Genomic DNA, 18,429 nt, shown 5'->3' on the forward strand with positions numbered 1-18,429 from the left:
ATTCTGCAAGAACAAAACAGCTTCTTCTGTTTACTTTTGTTCCATGCACCGTATCTGTTTTTAATGGAATGCTTTGAACGGACTTTCAGAACCTGTTGTATGGGTAGAAGACTTGTAATTTATTTTTAACACCTTCCTCCCACATCAGCTTTCATTGTTAATGTAAGGTACTCCAGATCTTCAGACAACTCACAGCTTAGATATTGAATCCATTAAAAAGACAGATTGACTGGATGGCAGGGGGTCATTTATAGTAACACACTAAGTACCACTACTTTTTTACTTTCTTGGCAGTGACCATTTCATAGCTCTGCTTTTTCTGTGCTGTGTTTGATGGCGCTGGCATGCAATAAGAGTGCAGTCCTAACCCCACTTACCTGAGAGTACGCCCTACTGAATTATGGTAAATAGGACTTGCTTCTGTATAAACAAAGTTAGGATTGTGCAGCAGGGAGTCTGCTTGGAGGGAAAAAATCGGGGCTGCAGTTTTGAATTTGTTTCATTAGTAACTTAATCAACTAAAGTTTTGATTAACCCATTGATTAATGGATTGTCCTGATCAGTAACCCTGATAACTCACTTCCCCATTTCTCTTTTGCCTCCCTTTCCTGCCTGCTTTATTGTTTTTTACTTTACAGCAATGGCACTGGAACAACCACTTAATAAAGAATTATAAATAAAAAGTAAAGCATGGGCATAGTGATGGAAAGTTTTCCCATCAATAGCGTAGTTCATGGGTTCCCAAATTGTGCCCATGGACCACCAGTGGTCCTTCAGCTTCATTCAGGTAGTCCACAGCAGATACACATTCAATATTCATGTTTTTATTGTTTTTATTGTATTTTATTGGCTCTTTATATTATTATTATTATTATTATTATTATTATTATTATTATTATTATTATTATACTGCCCTTCATCCAAATATCACAGGGCAGTTCATAACATAAAAATACAAAATGAGAACACAAAATACATAATAAAACAAAAACCAATAGTCTCCCTCCCACAAACACATTTAAAGGCCATATAGAATGTTAATCAGCCAAAGGCCTGGTTATAGAGAAACATTTTCAGCTGGTGCCCAAAGATACATAATGAAGGCACCAGGCGAGCCTGCCAGGGGAGGGCATTCCACAAACAGGGTGCCACTGCAGAAGAGTCTTATTCTTGTGTTGCCACCCTTGACTTCTCATGGAGGAGGCACACAAAGGACCTCAGATTATGATCACAGGGTCCATGTCGATTCATATGGGGAGAGGTGGGGTTAATTTGGAAAAAAATGGCAGTGGGGTTGGTGAATGAAGCGAGAAGGGATATACAGTGGTACCTCTAGTTACGAACTTAATTCGTTCCGGAGGTCCGTTCTTAACCTGAAACTGTTCTTAACAAGAGGCGTGTTTTCGCTAATGGGGCCTCTTGCTGCTGCTGCACCGCCAGCACACAATTTCCATTCTCATCCTGGGGCAAAGTTCTCAACTTGAGGTAACTCTTCCAGGTTAGCGGAGTTTGTAACCTGAGGCGTTTGTAACTTGAGGTACCACTGTATACATATCAAAGGTGTGCTCTCATACTTCATGCTTATGATGCGAAGCCAGTCATGCAATCTTTAAGGCCAGGTTTAGCCAAGGGAGCTAAGCAGACTGCTTTAGGTGCAGTACACCATAAAGTAGTCCCAGTTCCTCAGACTGAACCTAAGAGACTACACCTCTAATATTGTTTTCTTTGACCTATGCAAATAATAAGGGCCATATTAGTTAGGGATGAGACAGAGGCAGTGGAAGGATAAAATGAGCAAGACATTCTTATCTGCACTGCATTTTATGGAAATGCTAACAAATAGGATTGGAGGGCTGTACTCTTAACAATATAAGATGTGTCTTGTGAAAATGTTAAATAAATTGCACTATCCATTTTGGATCCTTTATACTTTAAATGGTATCTGGGGAAAGCCTGGGGTTACCTCTACTCTCCTTAGCACATTACATGCTGCAGTAAGTGAAGCCCTGGCTCATGGTGGAATACAGTTAACTCTCAGTGTCAGGACTGTAGCTCACAGCTAGCCCCTGCCCTACAGTGAAATGTTTGAAGCTGACAGTTCATTCAATATCATAAAGCCACCAAGCATAACTGGCACAGTCTGTCATCCATTGCATTGCAGGCTTACATCTAAGCTAATAGGGAGTCTGAATTATGACTCTCCCTCCAGACAGGGTGAATCTTTCAAGACAGTGTTGAGATCACTGACTAGACAGGAGCTGAATCGCCAGAGTGGTGGCATGGGCATTGCATCAGAAGACAGAAAGGAGTTTGCAAAGATGGGGGCTGGGGGAGAGGGAATGGCTGAACACAAATAGTCCTAAATTCATTGTTTTTAAGAGAGGTTTGCTATCTGACTTACCTTCTTATAAAATAAATTAATATCTTAAAATTGCCCATTGAGGCATGAGCTGCCCCTGTTTCCACGTGCTCTGATTCATATGGGCTTTCTGCATTGTAACTCTTCATATCCTACAATATTATTCCAATTTTAAGAAACTCCTGATTAAACAAAGAAGAAGCAGAAAATAGAAAATGTTAGTGTAGAGTGCTTCTGTTTAGGGTTCCAGCCATTTCATTCTATTCTACACACATACTGTTGGTGCAAGGGAGAAATATATAGAGAATGCAGAATTCCTGGATGCTAAGATCCATGTTTGGGGCAAGTTCTCTTTGGTAAGAGAACCCCAGCAGAGATTTAAAGTCACAAAATATGCAGCAAAGTAAAGCATGGAAATTCAGGCTGCTAGACCTTTTAAATATGCCCTTGTGAGTTCCAAATCTCCCCTCTTCCCCCAGCTTCGGAAAAGACCACACATTTGGCATGTTAAAAAATGGTTTATTTACAAACTCCTCAAAGATCAGGTTCCCGTGCTTCAGAAGTTGCACAGGCAGTAAAACGTAGCTTAGATGCAAAGTGGTGAAAGTTTCTAAATTATTGGTTTGTGGGAATCATGCGGTTGAGCTGGTGGTAGCAGCTCAGAGATCCTCACATACCAAAATTCATGTGTAGACTGAAAGGGAACAATAGACTTGGTTGCCTTTTTTCTCTCAAGGGAAGAGGAAGTGACCTAGGCTAAGCCTGGCAGGACAGCTTGCTCTGTGGTCTCAAACCCTTTGTGCATTTATTAGACTTAATCATGTTGGTTATATGGGACTGGTTATCCCGCACATACCAGTTTTCTTGTATCTTGTGTCCAGCAATCAGTCAGCATTTTGTGTCCACTGAGCATGCTCAGTCCTCATTCAGATGGGGGTGTATGCATGCACTGGTGCCTAATCCCCGACTACATTAACATCTTTCTTTATCCCTATCAACATTTAAAGATTGCTTCTCAGTTGTAACCAGGGTGTGGCCTATCCAGAGAATTAGATTGTTCTCTCTATCCTTTTTATGTGACTCATCCTCAGTCCTGCTCTTCTGGCAGCTCCATGTCATTCCCCCTCCCATCAGACTGTCAGGTTTTCCCTTTCAACAATCTGTCAGCATGCATTTGGCCCTAAGCATGCTTAGTCCATACTGGACTCTTTCTGGCAGTAGCCATTTCTATCCTCCCTTCCCATCTAGTTTTCTGGGTATCCCTTTCTCATAATCAGTCAGCGTTTCATGGGAAATAAGCACACACAGTCCTTAATGAGATGTTCTGAGAGGTTTCCTTCCTTCCTTCCTTCCTTCCTTCTGGAAACCTTGGTAAAGGTAAAGGTAAAGGTACCCCTGCCCGTAGGGGCCAGTCTTGCCAGACTCTGGGGTTGTGCGCCCATCTCACTCAAGAGGCCAGGGGCCAGCGCTGTCCGGAGACACTTCCGGGTCACGTGGCCAGCGTGACATCGCTGCTCTGGCGAGCCAGAGCTGCACACGGAAACGCCGTTTACCTTCCCGCTAGAAAGCGGTCCCTATTTATCTACTTGCACCCGAGGGTGCTTTCGAACTGCTAGGTTGGCAGGCGCTGGGACTGAGCAACGGGAGCGCACCCCGCCGCGGGGATTCGAACCGCCGACCTTTCGATCGGCAAGCCCTAGGCGCTGAGGCATTTACCCATAGCACCACCCGCGTTGAAACCTTGAGGTTTCCCCAACTCTGCAGGTATGGTATCTGCCTCCTTGTGCTCGGCTGTTGGAGTTTTGGCTACATGTGATGTCATGTGGAGAATATTCAGGTGGGATTTTTTTTTTTAAAGTGTGATCCTAACAATATCTAACAAGAAGTAAGTCCTATTACATTCAGTGGTGTCTAATCCACAATAGGGAGGATTAGGATTTCAGTTGGACTAGGACAATTTGTGCATTCATTTTCAATAGCATTTTGTATATTATAGAAACTGGTTAGAGCTGTTAACTCTGTGCACGATCAGCTCTGGGGGGCCAATCCTATGCATGCTGGTGCTGAAGTAAGTCCCATCAAGCTCAGTAATCCTTAGTCTGGCTCCTAAATATTTGACCCTCTCAAGCACAGGAAACTTAAATGGTTGGCTTTCCTGGAAACAGCTTCCTTCTTGGGGCCATAGGAGTCCACAAGGCTCTCCCATCACTAAATCAGAATAGTAACTGAAAGATGTTACAGCGGTTTAGGTATATGAACCCCTGAGGGAGAAAAAAACAAGGGAAAAGAGACCATAAGAAGGCAGCTTTAAAGGAAATAATGACCCACCCAAAGGAAAACCAACAGCAAGACTACAATGCTATTTGAGCAGTCCCCATTGAATAATTCACATGTAAACATACACAGAAGGATTATTTTCATCTGTCTACAATATGGCGGCTACTACTTTGACAGCTGTACAGATCCCTCATAAATTGTAAATGATTCTAAGTGCTTTAAAGTCACCTCTGTGGTTTTGGAAAGAGGTGGGCATCAGAGCAAAGATAAAGAAAGAGAGATTGCCTTGCAAACACTTTGCCTTCAGGGATAGGGGGCCTGTGGCCCTCCAGCAGTTATTTGGACTCCCAACACCCATCAGCCCTAGCCAATGGCCAGGGATGATGTGTGTTGTAGTCCAGAAACATCTGGAGAGCCACAGGTTTCCCATTCCACTTGTAAGTGACTGGTTGGTACAATTTCATATTGACCTTGGAATGGCTTTTGCTGGGCTATCATGGATATCAATTTCAAATGTTAGAGCTGAAGCTATTAATACCCTAGATTCACTAAGCATTGTGGATATAACTATGCAGCAATAAGGACACAGGCAGTTGGGAAAGTGGCAAAGCAAACTCATACTTGTACAGAGCCAGACTGGGACATTCACTCCGAATAAAGAGCTTTGATAGCATTAATTAAGTATTGTGCCATTGCCCTCTACTGGACACTGCTCTAACATGATCTTTTAAAAATGTACTGTAACAATATTTTCACTGCAGTGTATTATATAGCTGTGAGTTCACACTCTATTCTGCCTCGGTCAGAGTACACCTGGAGCAGTATATCCAGTTCTGGGCACCACAGTTTAAGACAGATATTGACAAGCTGGAATGTGCAAAGAGGAAGGCAACCACGATGATCAAGGGTCTGGAAACCAAGCCTTATGAAGAACGGTTGAGGGAATTTGGGTATGTTTAGCCTGGTAAAGAGGAGTCTGAGAGGAGATATGATTTCCATCTTCAGATATCTCAAGGGCTGTCACATGGAGCAAGCTTGTTTTATCCTGCTCCGGAAGCTAGGACCTGAACCAATAGATTCAAGTTACAAGAAAGGAGATTTGGACTAAACACCAGGAAGAAAATTCTGACAGTAAGAGCTGTTTGACCGTGAAACTGACTTGCTCGGGAGGTGGTGGCATCTCCTTCCTTGGAATTTTTTAAGCAGAGGTTGGATGGCCACCTGCCATGTATTATCTAGTTGAGGTTCCTGCAGTACAGAGGGTTGGAATAAATGACCTTCAGGGTCCCTTAAAACTCTACAATTCTATGTTCTGATCACTATGGCTGTGTCCAGGGTTTAGACAAGAGAATGCCTGATTAATGTTTTCTAAGGACCAGTGGCCAAGCTATTTCAGTCTCTTTGTTGTTGTTGTTAAAGAAATTACAAGTAAATGGTTCAGGGGAATCTTTGCCACCCACTGTGTGGATGGACATGGACCATCAACATGATTTTTGTGGCTCCCACCAGTGCATGGAAAACAAACAATATTTTTTTTGATATTCACACATTTATCATATTGAAAGACAATCTCCTAAAAGGTACTGTGGAGAAGGTATTGGCTCCTTGCGAGATTCCAAGCAGCAAGCCATTTCTGCAGTGACAATGAAGGTGGGAGGGGGGATATCTCAAATCCTGATTGATGCTTTCAGAACAAAATCGTCATTTTCGAAGTCATAGCAGGGTGCTGCTCAAACAAATAGTGAAATGGCTAGATTACCAGCACACTCTTTCACGCTACATTTGCTTCATAGGTCCCATATTGCAAAGAAAAATGTCAGAGCAAGTATTTTGAATCGGAAGTTCTGACACTGTCCTTTGGGCACCTTTCTTCAAAAATGTGTGATGGCACATTATCTATAGGTCAAAAGTAACTAGAAACACCTTTTCTAAGAGGGCACTTATAAATCTTGTTAAACACCAAGAAAAATGGCTTGAGTAAAACTCTTGGCTTTCTAGTATTAATAAACATTTTATAGCATTAGCAAAGTGCAACTAGGACAGCTCATACTCTCAATGTAATGTGCACACAGAGCTCCCCAGAGGATTGGAAGAGAGTAAATGTAATGTTTAACACTAAATTGAATAAAATGGGGTAGAGTTGGAATCGTAAGTTACATTTTTTTAAAAAATCTAGCTTGAGGAAGAGTTGTGTAGCTTGAGCTCATTAAAGAGCCTAACACACAGTAGTTAGAACCTTGTTAAGTTTTCTGTTCTTATGGACTGCATTTTTATTGAAGTACTCTACTGATAAAGTACTGGTGTTGACCTACAAAGAAAGCCTTAAACAGCCTAGAATCATGGCATCGGAAGGATCACCTTCTCTGTGAACCTAGCCATTTGCTAAAGTTGTCGCCAGAAGCCTTGATCTCAGGGCACCTGCTTTCAGTGATTACAGCTGCCTGGTCCTAAACTACAGTTGAGTTTATATTAGCTTTCACCTGAAGGTAAGCTTAGGACAGTTTTCCCCATTATCTCAATTTATTATCTAATTTTGCTGTTGCTTCACATGTTAAGATGATGTAGTTTTAACTTGTTTATAAATTTTATTTTGATCCTTTATCACTATTTTATTTGTCTGTGTTTTAAAATCTGATATTGGTGACTTGAGTGTCAAAAAGCAGAGAGAAAACATTTTAAGTAATTTCCATGTGAACTATGGGTCCAATTCCCAAGATCATTGTTATTGGTACTTCTGGTATTAGAGTTGTTGCCACTCTCTGGCCAACATCAGATCTATTGGCATTTCACCACAGAGATGCGGGGATGTCCATCAAGTCATGTTCAGTATCAGCTTTCAACTTAGCACTGGAAGGTCACACTTTTTGAATTCTTTCTTCTGCTTCTTTTGTTCTGTGCATGTGACTATCTTATAGTGTAATCCTCAAAGATTCATGGGTATCTCCATGTTGTTGAGGGTTTCATTTAAATAAATTTAAGAATATCCTATCAGTTTCCCCACTTCTTCTCAAATTTTTATGAAATATAAAAAACAAAAACACTCCTTCCTAACCTGAATTTGTAGAGGGTCAAGTAATCACAAATTAAAATGTCATTTTGTTTATTTGAATGATGCTGTATGGCAAAGATTAAGTTAAGAAACCCATGCTCCTGGCAACTTATGAATACTATTTCTTCTGCAAATTCCTCAGGCAACAGCAGAAATAATGACTTTAAATTCCAGCAGCGTAATTACCTTACAGTGTGAGCAATCTGAAGACAGAGTTAGCACAAGGTTTAAAAACAGCATTTGTTGGGTCCTTTGATGAAAAAATGCACAAGATCAGTCAGCTATTTGTGATATAATTAATACACATAAAGAGTAATTGAAATGTACTGGATCTCTCTTAACCATATTCCAAGAGTCACTCCACTCAGAATTGCAAATAACGTTGTAACACAAGGAGACAGCTTGGTTAGCCAGAAATTGATGGCACTGCTATAATGGAGCTAAGAGTAAGAGATGCCTCACATATAGGTTGAATTCACTTAAGCAAAGATAAATTAATAAGGAATAGGCTGTGTACATAACAAGGCCATAAATATACAGGCATTTCATTTTTTTAAAAAAAGGTTTTGTGGAATATTGAAAAGCTACAAGCAACTGATACTTCACAAAATTTTATCTAGCTTTTCAATCATGTTAAAAATGCTAAATAGCATTTGAAGGGATATTCTTTTACAGGTATATATTTTGCCTCTTTCAAGACAGAAGGTCCTTCCAGTATTGGCATTTACCCAGACTAGGAAGCTGGGAACTAACAGTGTAGTGAATGCTGAGCCATTTGACTGTATGTTGCATGATTGGACTGACTTCGCACTTGTTGGATCAACCTCATTTCTTACTATAAACGTAACATATATAAACCAGAGACAGGTAGGAGTTATAATTAATGAACTGGGTACCTCTGAACACATTCAGTAACCAATCTACATTGAACTCTGCCTTCCCACACAATTCCATTCCTAGGTACCTTTCTTCATTTCAGCAACTTAATACAGGCAGCAAAAGCAGTTTTGTTCCTTCTGTTGTTAAATAACTGGGAGTTTGAAATGCTTGCTGATCTATTGCCAGTCACTTGGGAGATCTACAGCAATCTTTAAACTTCCATAAACTTTTTATAAAGCTTGTAATCATCTATTTGGGCATCAAGAAAACCATGCTGGTGAACCTGACCTTTCTTCTTCTTTCTCAGTCTGATATAGTTTATAGCATCTTTTATAGTATCTTTTCCTATAAGTCCCACAATACCTTCAGTGGTTATGATAAATTTGGCACCAATGTTCTGCCATTTCTCCACTCGGCAACTTTTGGCAGAAATGAGAAAGTATTAAATGTTGCTCTTAACTGCAAAAAATTAATAACTCAGTGTGACATGAGTGCATGCATGCATTCCACTTCTCTGTTGATTATCCCGTATTTCCAAGGTTGTACAATGTAATTCATATAACCCAACTAATGTGCGCATTGTGAGGGTGGGTGGACTGTCCAAACTGTACACATAGGTCTCGCCTTTTGAAAACAGCAGTACACGAAGAGAAAACAAAGCGTTTGACTGCCACTGAGCTTTCCCGTCAGCAAACGTTGCTGCCACAAAGAGTTTACATTTCTAAAGAGCAGATGCTTCTTTTAATAATTTAAAAAACCCCAAAGAATGCATTTCCCAAGTTCTACTTGACGCATTTGGTTTCAGGTAATGACATTCACCCATGTTGGGTGGGAGAAATATTTAAAAAGGTCACAAACAAGGAAAATTGTGGGGGGCAGCTCAACTGAGGAGCAGCCACTGACAACATCCTGCTGTTAGTGGAGCTACACCAGGGGGCACCCACTTCAACCTGCCTCTGATGTTATCCAGGGTTTGAAAAGAACCATTGTGCATGAATATTTATGTACACAAAACAAAAGGTAAATTCATGAGCAACAAGCTGAAGACAGGACACACACAAAAAGGTTGCTTTTCATTATAATTGATAATGTGTAATCTGCTCACGTCATTTTAAAGACAGGAAAATGCTTTCTCCGTTTGCCTCAAATTAAAGGGTCATCCCACCCACCCCGGCTTGGCATTTTAAAATTTAACTATAGAGAAGGGTGGCTTAACTATGTCTCTCCAGATGTTATGGAACTACCTCCCCCATCAGTCCCAACCAGTATGGTCAAAGCTCAGGGATAAGGAGTTGTAGTCGTTCCTCGTTGTCCTTCCACCATCTTATTCCAACAGGCTGTTGGGAACTGACTGCTTTTAATGAAAGGGCTGGTGCCATGCTGTTTTATGGTAATTATCCATGTTTTTAATAGATAGAATATACTGGACAATTAAGTCCAGTCAAAGGCAACTATGGGGTTGCAGCGCTCATCTCACTTTCAGGCTGAGGGAGCCGGTGTGTCCACAAACAGCTTTCTGGGTCATGTGGCCAGCATGACTAAACCACTTCTGATGCAACAGGACACCGTGACAGAAGCTAGAGCACACGGAAATGCTGTTTATCTTCCCCCCGCCGCGTACCTACTTGTATCTACTTGCACTGATGTGCTTTCAAACTGCTAGGTTGGCAGGAGTTGGCACAGAGCAAAGGGAGCTCACCCCGTTGCAGGGATTCGAACCGCCGACCATCGGCAAGCCCAAGGGGCTCAGTAGTTTAGATAGAATATATTCTATTACTCTTAAATGTTTTTAAATTATTGCCTCAACTCATGTTTTTCAGCTGTTCCTATTTAATTTGTAAACCACCTGTCAGGGCATGCATATATATATATATATATATATATACACACACACACACACCATATTTTTTGCTCTATAAGACTCACGGTTTCCCTCCCAAAAGTAAGGGGAAATGTGTGTGCGTCTTATGGAGCGAATTCAGGCTGCACAGCTATCCCAGAAGCCAGAACAGCAAGAGGGATCAATGCTCAGCAATCCCTCTTGTTGTTCTGGCTTCCGAGATTCAGATTATTATTTTTTCTTGTTTTCCTCCTCCAAAAACTAGGTGCGTCTTATGGTCTTGTGCGTCTTATAGAGCGAAAAATATGGTATCTATATAGATATATAGATAATGGTGGTCTCCTAAGATGGTTGGATGGCACCTTGTATGCCTGCTTCCGGCAACTCCTGCAGCCAAGCTGGTGCCAAACGTATTAGCTCTGCTTTCTTGTGGACCACGAGGCTGAGGGGGCAGGGTCTTGTCACCTGGGAAGTCCAGCCCCAGAGAGGTCACGCTGGTGCTGCTAACGTAGCAAAAACAATGTAGGAGGTAGCAGTTAGGAGTTAACAGTCTCTGCAGCCACAGAGGGCACCATGATTCTCCAGTGGTTTGGCTTCAACCCTGGAGGTACGCTGACGGGTCAGCTGCTCCTGCTGTAGAGAACACTTTTGAAAGCTATCAACTGCAGTCCAAAGGGACCCAGACACAATAAAGGCTTCTTATTCTGAAATCCCTCTCCCCAACCCCAACTAGCAAAACCAGAATAAATTAAAATAGCAAAAATTCCACAATAAGTTATAGGAAATATATGTATATGTACTTTTGTTTAATTTGTACATATTTCAATTGTACTGTTCAGTTTCTTCAGCTGCACAGTTTGAATAGTTTGGCTGCAGAACCTTAATTATTTTTGCATGGAATAGTAGGCAAGAGATAGGTCTGTGGTATTGCTCATAAAAAATGTATGTCAAAATGAACACTCCAAAAGCCAAATGTGGAGAAAAATGTTCATCGGGTTTATTATTTTCCTTTACAAAAGAAATCATGTAAATGTAGCATACTGATTTTTCACCGCCCCAATCCAAAAATAACAAACGCACAACCTGCAAGTTTAAAGAACGATATACTTCAGCTTTTTATAAATTATTATATACAGCCATGGGTGACTATAATTGCATGTTTTGTCACTGCAGAATTTAGAGAGAGATTGGTCAAGAGATAAAAGCACTCTATTACACAGCTGTTTGTGATGGCACATTCCCATCTAATGGATCATTGGCCCTTCAGCTCTCTCAGTATTCAAGATTGCAGCACCAGAAATTCTCTCTTGCTAAAAATAGAGAGTATACCACATAGTTGAGAAAGAAGATACTGAATAGCTGTGAAAGAAATTAAGACAAAGGGAAAATATTGAATCGACCTGGAATTATGCCTTTTGGCTTTGATGCAGCATCCTGGACAGTTTAGTTTTCTCTTTAATTAGGAAGCTGTTGGGACCATACGGCTCTTATTAACCTATTCACCCTGTGCTAGTTTGTTTCAAAGCTGGAGAGAAAAGTCAATGCAGCATTATGCTGCAATCAGCATTAAGCAGCAAGGTTTCCTTAATGCTGCTTTTCCATTAGCCAACAGAGAACTGGTTTTGGCAATGTTTCTACCAATGTCCCTCCTGTGAATTTTTATTTCCTTCCTTTTTTTAGAGCACAGTCCCCTGAAGGGCAAAATCAAGCAATAGGGTTTTTTTCAGTGTCCCACTGAAATGATGAATTGTGAACTGTGGCCACACACAACTCCCATTTGGGGCTGTCTTGGAGATGTTTCCTTCGGCTTGTGCATTTACCAAAGCAAAGTTTCAACGATATTGTCCATACTTAGGAAGGCATGCCTTACAGGGTTGTATATTATATAACTGAAATCCTAGTATAATAATCTAGGTTTCACTGTACATTAAATAACATATAGATATATTTATCCATCAGAATTGCAGGAATATCAGAAAACTGCAACAAAGAAACTGGTGCAATTTAAAAACCATTTTAAAAAGCTGTTTCATCCTTTCATAAATATATGGCCCTTGATATAGTCCCCCCCCCTTCTTCTTCTAAATAATATAAATCCCTTTACTATCTCTTACTTTTGATCCTGGCTTTTTTGTAACCTGGATCCATCATGCTGCTTTCCGTCTGCTGCTCATGCTTTGCCTCATCCTGCCTCCATCAAAAGGGACGCAATCTCGGGATACGCTTGCCATTATTGTTTCTAGGGCAGCTTTGCTTACAGCAAGTCCTACTCAGAGTAGACCTACTGAAATTAATGGACCCAAGTTAATCATGTCCATTCACTTAAATGGATCTACTCTGAAAGTAGGCCTAGCACTGGATCCAACCCAATGTCTTTAATTAAAACTATTAGTGGGACGTTAAGGGTGGTTTGTTTATGAAACTATATGTCCAATAGAACAGATCATTACAAGGCTTCATAAATTATACTACCGAAGGGAGTGCTAAAAAACTGGTTTATATAGGAAATCTCTTTCTATTATATATGAGCATCTCTATAAAAAATGGAAAGAAAGGGTAGGCAAGTACAAATCTGCTGCTTTCAAATAAGCCCATAAAGAAAAGAGATCAAAAACTCAACCTTGAACCGAGGGGGAGGGGGGAGATAAATATGTTTACCAAACATTTCGTTCTATTATGCAATGATTAGGATTTACATTCTACACTGGAAAGAAAATTGGTTTCTTTCCAAGATTGGTCTTCAGATATAATGCATAAAACAATAATTATATACATGGATATATTAAGCTACTCTGTATGTTACATCCAGCAATTCAATTAATATTCTACATGGAGAAGACAAAAAGGGATATTCATCTTGAAAATTTAATTTTTAGTCATCAAAACATAATCCTCTTTCGTCATCAGTGGAATCCGCATAGGACTCTACTGCACTGTATATGAAAGGGTAGAGTTTGATTTCTGGTCTTGGAGTAGAGCAACACCTGCATTCCTCATTGTAATATCTGAGCAACAGCCTGTAGACATCCCCTGGAAAATGAAAAACAAAACAAAAGCAAAAGTTATTCATTTTGAAACAGCCAATTTTTAACAGCCTGCTCATAAATGTTTGAATTGTAAACACCACAGCTCAATTTCTTCATTTCCCAAAAATCTTTTCCTTGATTTAGGCCAGTAGTATAATAGTGACCATGACCCTGCCTTATTTATCATCACATGTTCTTCCAAAGAGTCAGTTGATGCTTACCAACAGTTTGTCCTCTCTCGATTAGGAAAGTGTGCATGCTGTAAATTTCTCTCATCAACTCAGCATCTCCAAAGGTAAAATAAACAACGTCTCGCCCAGCCTCTGCAGCTGCCAAGATTTGTATTAAGGCTGAAATAAATTGATACAAGAGAAACGGGTGAATACAGAATGAAGGAGTTCACTGGTGTCAATAGTGGAAAAGTCTTGGAGGGGGTGGTTGGACCCTCAGGAGGAATGGAAGGAACTCGGGGGACTGGATCAGAATGACCCTGGGGAGTTACAAGTAGTGGTGGATTCTGAGCCCCATTTGGTGCCTGATCCTAAGGAGGGTCCCAGTGGGAGAGGGGACGGAGATCCACGCTCTGTAGATGGGTCACACAGCTTGACAGAATTGTCGTCAGTTACTTTCCTGCCACAAAAGCCCACTCCAGCTTCTGCAGCTTCTCCAGCTTCTGGCATCTTCCCCAGCTGCACAGGAGCCTCCCGACTTCAGGATAGATGATGGAGAGTACATCTGATGCTGAGCTTGCACCCACCTGCCTCTGTCACTTAGGGCACAGAGATGCCAGGGCACGCAGACCTCACCTAGCCAGCCCACTAGGACTGCCCATTTGCTTGCACAGTCCTGAGACCCGCAGCCACTTGCTGTGTTAAATACTGTGCCCACTCCGTCCTTCAAAAGTAAGTTGCACTTATTGGTTCAACAACTTAGCTCAAAGTTAGTCATGCCTTTGCTCTCATTGCAACCACTGTTCCTAGAATTCTGTGACCTCATTTATGTACTGCTCTAATCTAAAAATTAAAGACTGGAGTTATGAGTTCCAGTTTGTCATCAGAAAAGGAGAGCTAGGACAACTATGGAACACCAAACAATCCTATTTTAACAGTGCAATTTTCCTAAATGATACAAACACTTGTTTGCTGTAACAGAGTCAACGTGGCATTACCATTTTTGCACCGCGAACACATCTACCAATCAGCCAATGAGTGCAAAGACTGTCAAATTTGTATACTTGCACTGCAAAACTGACTCATCCCACACTTGTCACACATCATGCAAAAGGCAAGTTTTCCTACTGGGAAGTTTACTACTAGTACAGCAGGACACAATTTAAAAGAGTAAGAGAGATTGTCCAGGCATTATAAAACCAAACAGCCTGTTTGAAGAGGCCAGGGGTTGCCAACTTTTTTGAGCAAGACGACATGTTTGGAATGGTTGCCCATCCTAAAATGGCTGCCTCGGAGGCATGGCAAAATGGCTGCCATGTCCAAAGGAGTGGAAGTAGAGACAGAACCACAAAATGGTGTGGGCATATCCCCCAATCAGCTACCTCGCCAGTGAAAAAAAGGCACCTACATCAGCCACTGCCACACTCGAGAAGCTCTTTGCTCAGCTCCTCTGTTCAAAATGGACAGGAGGATGAGTGTCCAATCTTGGTATCCGGTGAAATGGGGAAAAGCTTAAGGGCATGTGTGTTCAATGTAGGAAAAGCTGAGCAAGTGCAAACAGGAACACAGCAGGAAGAGCAAACAGTCTCTTGTGAATTGTGGATTTCTGAGGGTATATTTACTGAGATGTTTTGCAAGCCCTGCAGGAGGCACATGTGGGTTTTATTATTATTATTATTATTATTATTATTATTATTATTATTATTATTATTATTATTATTACCCCACCCATCTGGCTGGGCTTCCCCAATTGGGTACCACACTTGCAATCCCTGCAGTATGGGAATGAAGAGCGGGAGCTAAGTTGTCGCCATGCTTTTTCCTAGTACAATATACTGCCTCCTTTGAGTAGGGAAGAATGAGCAAACTCAAAATTAAAGCAAAAACAAAATTAAACCTCACATCTCCCTGCAGCAATGTAACTCCTTAACGTAGCTCCTTTATTTAGGGTTTGATCGTATTAAAGTAAAGTGGCATGAAGAGAAGAGGACCCCTAATGCCATGGGATAAACAGTGCAATAGTTGCAGGCTTTCTATATTTCTAGCTTTACTCACTACACTGCACCATCATACTATCCCTGACCTTGAACAAAAAATACATTACATTGGCCTTTATTTCCCTAGCTTAATTTATGAAAGAAAAGGTCACTTTGCATGCTTTAATTACTCAGAATTTCAGCTAATGTTGGCAATGCTTCAAATGGAAGACATAAGAAATAACTGGTGGGCAAGGAATTGCTATAGTGTGTTCAATTTCTGCACATTTTCCTGTGGTACAATGGCTGTACTTATAGGTGAATTTTATCTGCTTTCTAATTACTAAGAAAAAGTGGCAGACTTTATTTGGGGAGTGATTTTTATATTGTCATTATTACTGTTAATCCAAGCAATCATGTTAGCAGATGCTAACATTTCAGTCTTCCATCAATTATGTGTACCGTATTTTCCTGTGTATAAGACAATGCTTTTTGCTTTTTTTAAAAAAAGGCAAAAATTGGGTGTCATCTTATACACGGATAGTGAACGCAAAGGGGGGACGTGCGATTAATGGCAGCAGCAAGCAAAAGATTGGCAGCAGCGATTGGGCAGGTGATTGGTGGCTGTGGCAAGGCCTGCTGGTGATTGGCTGTGGCTGCAACAATTGGGCAGGCGATTGGCGGCTGTGGCGAGGCAGGCAGGCAACTGGCGGCTATGGCAAATGGGCGACGAGGTGTGCGATCGGCAGTGGCTGTGGCAAGCGATCAACAGTGGCAGGCAGGCGAGCGAGCGATTGGCGGAAGTGACCTTCCCCCCAAAAAAAGCTAAACAACTTAATTTCTTAATTTTGGGTTAAAAAAATTAGGGGTCATCTTATACATGGGGGCGTCTTATACACAGAGAAATACGGTAAACAAAGTCAGTTCGACAAGTTTAGGTTAGCTAGAGCTCCGGGATTTGTGAAGAATTTTTCTGCATAACACGTCATCTCAGCCACAGAATAGAATGATTCTCTGTTTGTCCCTAAGCCTTCAAGTGCCTGTAAAAGCTAAGGGTTCTAACAGCTACTGCATGCACTTATGGCTTTAACATCCCCCTTCCAAACTTCCCTTTGCCCCCAAAGTACACCACTGCCAGTCATCCAGAGAATAAGTGTTATATTTGCATTTTAGCTTTGCGATTGTTTGTTACTTTGCAAACTTCTCAGAGGTTTGGGTTTTGTAAATTTTAGATTAAGTAGTTACAAATTGGGTAAATAAAAACACCTCACATTTTCTTGCACAAAACAAGGAAGCTGATTTCAGCAATTTTCCCTTCTTGCCCACCCTGCTCTCAGGTACTCTGTTACATGTGATTCTAGTTACACGTAATTCGTTACAATATTTCTAACCTTTACCTTTCAATCTTGAATCGCCTCCAAAAGCACCACAGCCCCAGTTTCCAGTAGCCACTGCAGAAAGGTGATGTGGTGGAATACCAGGTCGAGAGAAACCACAGTAAGCCTGAAGAAAGAAAAATAGCTCATAGCACTTTGCCATTGGGATTTCTCAGCTGTTATTCTATCAACACCACAAAGAACTGTATTTAGTGAATCACTGCAATAAAGATTGTGTACAAAATCAAAATTCTTCGTGTGTATTTCGTTTACGTTTCTTTCATGCTATCTAAACCTACCTAGCCCTTATGGCTCTTCTTCCATCCATTCCCACTAGCCCCAAACTTTCCTGAACCTTAGAGAAAAAAATACTTAAAACCAGCCTTTGGTAAATTCAACCCATTCGGAATATATTGTCTTGACTGAAGCGATTAAATTTCCTTGGCAATTTCAGTTCCTTTGGTGATGAATATGCACAACCTAGTATGGTCTGGGTCTGAAAATCCCAAGGAAAGCACTTTCTTTTTCATGGAAGGTGTCTGCTTTTCTTCGCTTCTTTGCATGCATCTTCTCTGCCCCTTCCCCTAGAAGGGTAAGTGTAGTGGTTAGAGTATTGGGCTAGGACCCAAGAGGCCAGGGTTCAAATCCTCACTGACCTTGGGCCAGTCATTGCCTCTCAACCTAACGTACCTCACGGGGTTGTTGTTAAATGAGGCCAGAGAGAACCATGTACAGTGGTACCTCGAGTTACAGACGCTTCAGGTTACAGACGCTTCAGGTTACAGACTCCACTAACCCAGAAATAGTACCTCGGGTTAAGAACTTTGCTTCAGGAATGAGAACAGAAATCGCACGGCAGTGGTGCAGCGGCAGCTGGAGGCCCCATTAGCTAAAGTTGTACCTCAGAACAGTTTCAGATTAAGAACGGACCTCCGGAACGAATTAAGTTCTTAACCCGAGGTACCACTGTATGCCACTTTGAGAAAAAGGTGGGATATCAATGCAACAAACAGACAATAATTAAAAATTAAAGTGGGAAGAGAGCTGACACCCTCTTAGTCTTGGAGGGGAGAAGCTCAGCCTGTCACTTTCCTAGTTGCCCAGCCACCCAGATCACTCACAGGTTAAGGCATGTTTATGCTGATGCAAAGTTGTTGCAAATAACTAGTATCACAGCTTGCCAGCCTCTCCTAGGTGGGTGGGTTTTCTTGGTCTCACAAGCTGGCAGGTGGAGATAAATGCATATGATGCTTTTAAAAAAATGGCAGAAAAGAAGAAAAAATAACCTGGAAAGGCACTGAGAGTGGCGCCCCCCCGCCCGTCCCCCTCTCCTGTTCTCTGAAGCGAAGAAGCTGTAGACCAAACTGCTATACTGAGACTGTGGCTTAACAGGGAAAATCAAGTGAATTGGTCAAGCTAGGTTTGTTTGTGGGGATCCAAGGGAGGGAGTCAGGGACAAGGCAGCCACTGGCACTGC

The 18,429-nt window shown here is 41.4% G+C and overlaps 1 protein-coding gene across 1 annotated transcript in view; it reads right to left on the minus strand.

The window, feature by feature from the left end:
* Positions 1-11,379: 11,379 nt before the first annotated feature.
* Positions 11,380-18,429, minus strand: part of PARG (poly(ADP-ribose) glycohydrolase) — a 68,867-nt gene continuing 61,817 nt past the window's right edge. Inside the window, exons 16-18 of the mRNA XM_083740308.1 lie at positions 16,974-17,079; positions 13,652-13,780; positions 11,380-13,434 (exon numbers count right to left, since the gene is read on the minus strand). Coding sequence (XP_083596434.1) covers positions 13,277-13,434; positions 13,652-13,780; positions 16,974-17,079 — 393 coding nt within the window. The 3' untranslated portion in view covers positions 11,380-13,276. The remainder of the gene's footprint in view (positions 13,435-13,651; positions 13,781-16,973; positions 17,080-18,429) is intronic.

The sequence above is a fragment of the Podarcis gaigeae genome (genome assembly GCF_964106915.1).
Source record: "Podarcis gaigeae genome assembly, chromosome: 5".
NCBI lineage: Eukaryota > Metazoa > Chordata > Lepidosauria > Squamata > Lacertidae > Podarcis > Podarcis gaigeae.